This window comes from Bombina bombina, chromosome 6 (assembly GCF_027579735.1).
Source record: "Bombina bombina isolate aBomBom1 chromosome 6, aBomBom1.pri, whole genome shotgun sequence".
NCBI lineage: Eukaryota > Metazoa > Chordata > Amphibia > Anura > Bombinatoridae > Bombina > Bombina bombina.
The window spans coordinates 518,983,462-518,989,461 of record NC_069504.1 but is presented as its reverse complement, the minus strand read 5'-3'; the positions used below and the strand labels follow the sequence as shown (position 1 = coordinate 518,989,461).

Genomic DNA, 6,000 nt, shown 5'->3' with positions numbered 1-6,000 from the left:
CTGCTCCTGGGTGGTAACTCGCCATAGAACTAGCTGATGAGCTGTTGTTCGTTCCTGGTAGAGCGATTCTCTCTTCGTATACAAATTATTATGACCCTGGGAAGGTCTCCCTATGGGTGATGGGGGAAACCAGACGTGGACTCCTTGCCAAGTGAAACTTAGAGGAATGTGGCTGCACCTCACAGACGAGGCCTATAGGAGGTTGTCATGTTCCTTGTTCAGAGGAGAATTGCCTGGTATTTCGGGCTGGACTGATTTTACTCAGCGGGATCAGACTGATATACTTCAGGAAAGTTTTTCTCTGTGAAAAGCACAACTGGTCTAAAAGAGGCTACTTCTGGGTGGTAAATCACCATAGAACTAGCTGATGAGCTGTTGTTTGTTCCTGGTAGAGCGCTTCTCTCTTCGTATGCTAACCAATTGTAGTTTAAAACTACGAGTACAAAAGTCTAACTCCCTCTCTACTCTAACACCATCAATCATCTGAAAAGAAAAGCCCTGTGATGGCAATTCAGAAATACAGAAGTAGTTCAAAACAAGGATGCTGCGCTAAAAGCAAGGCATATAAAATATCATAATGCTGTATTTAAGGCTGAAACGCGTAGATGATCGTTGCTACACATTTGGATTACAGGCTTCGTTTTAACAGAGCGCTCTGTGTTACTCCAAAAGGCTCACTAACTTTCACTTCAAACAGTGTGTGAATCTCACACCCGATTGGTTCCTGTAAACCACGTGACTGCGAAATGCGGAAGTAGAACCAAACTGCGCTAAGGAGAGAACTGAGACGCTACAGAACACCCTTACTAGGACATCAGGATGCCTAAGAGGTAGATCCGTTACCCATCCTGGAAAAAAAGGTGACCAGTGGGGAAGGTCCGTAGTTAAATAAGGGGTTCCTTTACAGTCCATCTCTGGTAACATAACATTTAGATTGAAAACGTGACTTGTGAGCCAAACTGAGTAATAAAGCTATAATCCACTACTACCTGCATCCTATCACTCAGCTAAATCCCTGTTTTACACTATAGTGAACTTTTACAGTGACTATTTTCTTGGATTTAAATCTTAATTCATTTGCTTGATTTTATGTATTATTATTATTTTATGTCTTAAATGCAGATACCACCGGTGGTTACATTTTATATAATAAATATTTGTGTATTAACCGTTTTTGGGATATTTAATTGTATTTTATAGTTTATAACTTAATATTCTAGAGCATCAAGATATTTTATATACCTTGCTTTTAGCGCATCATCCTTGTTTTTAACTATAACCAATTGTAGCTTGCCTTAATAATATACCTCCCCCTAATTCAGCCTTTACCAATTTATCCTTAAGATTTGTCCTGCTCTTATATGAAGGCATTGGAGGATTATGAAAATCCTTAATCTCAGGGTGGCATAATTGGAGTATATACCAAATATTTACATATCCAACTAAACATTTCAATACTTACTTATTGGCTATTGAAAAGCTATCCCTTTAAAGTGTCTTACAATTACATTCTCTATCTGAATCGTGAAAATTTAATTTTAAAGGGACATGAAACCCCCCAAAAAAATTTAGAGTTCAGAGAGACCATATAAAATTAAAAAACATTCCACTTTACTTCTATTATCTAATTTGCTGGGTTCTCTTTGTATCCTTTGCTGAAAAGCATATCTAGATAGGCCCAGGAGCTGGGAGCTAGCTGCCAATAGGTGGCTGCACATATATGCCTCTTGTGATTGACTCACAGATCTGTTCAGCTACTTCCCAGTAATGCATTGCTGCAACTTCAATAAAAGATACCAAGAGAATGAAGCAAAATTGATAATAGAAGTAAATTGGAAAGTTGTTTAAAATCATGCCTGCATCATGAAATAATTGTTTTTAGGTTTCATGTCCCTTTAAGAAATACAAAATCTAAATATATGCTGGTATCACAATCTACTTAAAAGAAATTATATGTGGAATTTATACAGCAATAACCCATTTACTGCTCTCTTTTGTCTTCCTTTTCGTTTAAGGAATTATAAATTGGTCAGATTGGTGGCTTCTTATCTTGTGTAAATGATGTGTTTATTACTTAAACAGGACGCTCAGCCACCTATAATTGAAACAAATAAATACTTTATGTTTTCCAGTATCATCTGAAAAAATTAGAAGGACGCCGTTTAGATTATGATTACAAAAAGAAGCGCCAGGGGAAGATTCCGGATGAAGAAATCAGACAAGCGGTTGAGAAGTTTGAAGAATCAAAAGAACTGGCTGAAAGGAGCATGTTTAACTTTTTAGAAAATGATGTAAGTATGCTGCAGTCATATCTCATCCAGAATATATCACATAAAATTGTAAAATAAAATGTTTAAGTTTCTGTAATAAAAAAAATCTATTGCAGACTCTTGTGATACACTAATAGCTGTTCCTTATAGGTATCAGCGATGAAAGAATCTTAGATTACAACATGGCTGCACCCATTGGTTTATACACACTAAAACTTTACACTTATTTCTTCAATATTTCAACAATGAATATCATTTTGAAAAATACTTCTGCATATTATTCTCATGCCAATCTTTGTTTTGAATACATAATTCTGTCTAGCATTTATTTAGTGATTATTGCATCTTTTGTTGGACTTTATTTTATTACATAAAAAAAACTGCTGGTGACCCAACCAGTAGCAGCTGTTGCACGACCAAGCTGTGTTACTGCTGTTGCTTATTTTGTCACTAGTCATTAATTTATCTATGTGTTTAACTATAGTTAAATGCATAGACTAAGACATCCCAACTCTCCTGGTAGTTCCAGGAGTTTCCCGCATTTAAAAAGCGGCTCCCTGACACCCGCAAATTAAACACAATATCCCGGAAAGAGCAGTGCCAGAGAAAATCAAAATTTTGCCTGCACTGTTCATTTCTACATGTAGGTGTCACTGTTCCATTGTAGCTTAATGTAAATAGTTACTGTGTTCCTCTCTGGACTTTTCTCCCCCTTCCTGAACTCTAGTGCAATGCGAGACATAGCAGACCTATTATATATAGGTGAGATGCGCAGACTCCCATACTCTCTATATTGTGCAGACTCCCATACTCCCATACTCTCTATATTGTGCAGACTCCCATACTCCCATACTCTCTATATTGTGCAGACTCCCATACTCTCTATATTGTGCAGACTCCCAGACTCTCTATATTGTGCAGACTCCCAGACTCTCTATATTGTGCAGACTCCCAGACTCCCATACTCTTCATTTTGTGCAGACTCCCATACTCTTCATTTTGTGCAGACTCCCATACTCTTCATTTTGTGCAGACTCCCATACTCTTCATTTTGTGCAGACTCCCATACTCTTCATTTTGTGCAGACTCCCATACTCTTCATTTTGTGCAGACTCCCATACTCTTCATTTTGTGCAGACTCCCATACTCTTCATTTTGTGCAGACTCCCATACTCTTCATTTTGTGCAGACTCCCATACTCTTCATTTTGTGCAGACTCCCATACTCTTCATTTTGTGCAGACTCCCATACTCTTCATTTTGTGCAGACTCCCATACTCTTCATTTTGTGCAGACTCCCATACTCTTCATTTTGTGCAGACTCCCATACTCTTCATTTTGTGCAGACTCCCATACTCTTCATTTTGTGCAGACTCCCATACTCTTCATTTTGTGCAGACTCCCATACTCTTCATTTTGTGCAGACTCCCATACTCTTCATTTTGTGCAGACTCCCATACTCTTCATTTTGTGCAGACTCCCATACTCTTCATTTTGTGCAGACTCCCATACTCTTCATTTTGTGCAGACTCCCATACTCTTCATTTTGTGCAGACTCCCATACTCTTCATTTTGTGCAGACTCCCATACTCTTCATTTTGTGCAGACTCCCATACTCTTCATTTTGTGCAGACTCCCATACTCTTCATTTTGTGCAGACTCCCATACTCTTCATTTTGTGCAGACTCCCATACTCTTCATTTTGTGCAGACTCCCATACTCTTCATTTTGTGCAGACTCCCATACTCTTCATTTTGTGCAGACTCCCATACTCTTCATTTTGTGCAGACTCCCATACTCTTCATTTTGTGCAGACTCCCATACTCTTCATTTTGTGCAGACTCCCATACTCTTCATTTTGTGCAGACTCCCATACTCTTCATTTTGTGCAGACTCCCATACTCTTCATTTTGTGCAGACTCCCATACTCTTCATTTTGTGCAGACTCCCATACTCTTCATTTTGTGCAGACTCCCATACTCTTCATTTTGTGCAGACTCCCATACTCTTCATTTTGTGCAGACTCCCATACTCTTCATTTTGTGCAGACTCCCATACTCTTCATTTTGTGCAGACTCTCATACTCTTCATTTTGTGCAGACTCCCATACTCTTCATTTTGTGCAGACTCCCATACTCTTCATTTTGTGCAGACTCCCATACTCTTCATTTTGTGCAGACTCCCATACTCTTCATTTTGTGCAGACTCCCATACTCTTCATTTTGTGCAGACTCCCATACTCTTCATTTTGTGCAGACTCCCATACTCTTCATTTTGTGCAGACTCCCATACTCTTCATTTTGTGCAGACTCCCATACTCTTCATTTTGTGCAGACTCCCATACTCTTCATTTTGTGCAGACTCCCATACTCTTCATTTTGTGCAGACTCCCATACTCTTCATTTTGTGCAGACTCCCATACTCTTCATTTTGTGCAGACTCCCATACTCTTCATTTTGTGCAGACTCCCATACTCTTCATTTTGTGCAGACTCCCATACTCTTCATTTTGTGCAGACTCCCATACTCTTCATTTTGTGCAGACTCCCATACTCTTCATTTTGTGCAGACTCCCATACTGCATATTGCAGGTTGGGGTGTCTGTAGTGTTAAAATGAAATGCTCTACCATTAGAGCATGTTACTCTTTAGCACTGGAATGGCCTTTTAATGCAATCTACAGCTTTAAAATGCTGCCCTCTAGTGTAATATTTAAAATTGCATGCAAAATTAACTTAAAATATTATGTATATAAATAACATGGTAAAAAAGTACAGTAAAGGTACACAAAAAACAACATATTTTTTCATGATTCAGACAGAACATACCATTTTAAAATGTGTCCAATCTACTTCTATTATCAAATTTGCTTTGATCTTTTTGTATCCTTTTTTGAAGGAGCCGTGCACTATTTTGAGCTAGCTGAAAACATCAGGTAAGTCAATGACAAGAGGCATGTATGTGCAACCACCTATCAGCAGCTAGTTCCTAGTACTGCATTGCTGCTCCTGAACCTCCTTAGATATAAGAATACCAAGAGAATAAAGGTACATTAGATAATAGAAGTAAATTGGAATAATCTATCTGAATCATGAAAAAAAATAATTACGTGTCATGTCCCTTTAAACATTAAAGACATGTCCAAACATCATATTACTAAAATATCATAGGGTCATTGCTCCATAGCCAGATATTCGTGTTGTATTGTCCCTCTGGATTTAATGTGACAAAACCCATTTGGTTTTTAATACAACTTACCCATTAGTTTTACTACTGATGTGTATAGCTTGGGCTAAGAAAAACTACACTGTGTGGTTTCCTGCCTTTGTTTTAATCAGCTGAATTAAACACTCCGTGTACACAAAACAAGTGTTTGCTCAGGTGTAATACAATATACACAAAAAGGCCAAAGTAAATCACATTTTCATTTGTAACCATTTGTAATAGAGGTACACATATTTCTGTAATACAGAGTCTAAAAGCAATGCTCTGACTTCTGTATCAGCCTGTGACAATGCCTAGCAGATATATTGTTTATACTATAGCTGATATGTAGACAACAGGATTGTACCCTTGTCCCTAAAGTGCTACTGTTTTACATACCTCTGAAGCTACATTATGGTTTGTATCAGTGAGGTCACGGCTCTAGGCTTTAAATATAGCCAAATAGGTTAGAATGGCTGTGTGGGATTGATTTTTTAGCGAACAATAAACACAATTGTAAATCCTACAT

General features: G+C 38.0%; 1 protein-coding gene across 2 annotated transcripts in view; it reads left to right on the top strand.

The window, feature by feature from the left end:
• SH3GL3 (SH3 domain containing GRB2 like 3, endophilin A3) overlaps positions 1–6,000 on the top strand; it is a 394,383-nt gene that overhangs the window by 340,416 nt on the left and 47,967 nt on the right. For both annotated transcript variants that reach the window (XM_053717414.1, XM_053717415.1), the window contains one exon: positions 2,133–2,291. In XM_053717414.1, coding sequence (XP_053573389.1) covers positions 2,133–2,291 — 159 coding nt within the window. The remainder of the gene's footprint in view (positions 1–2,132; positions 2,292–6,000) is intronic.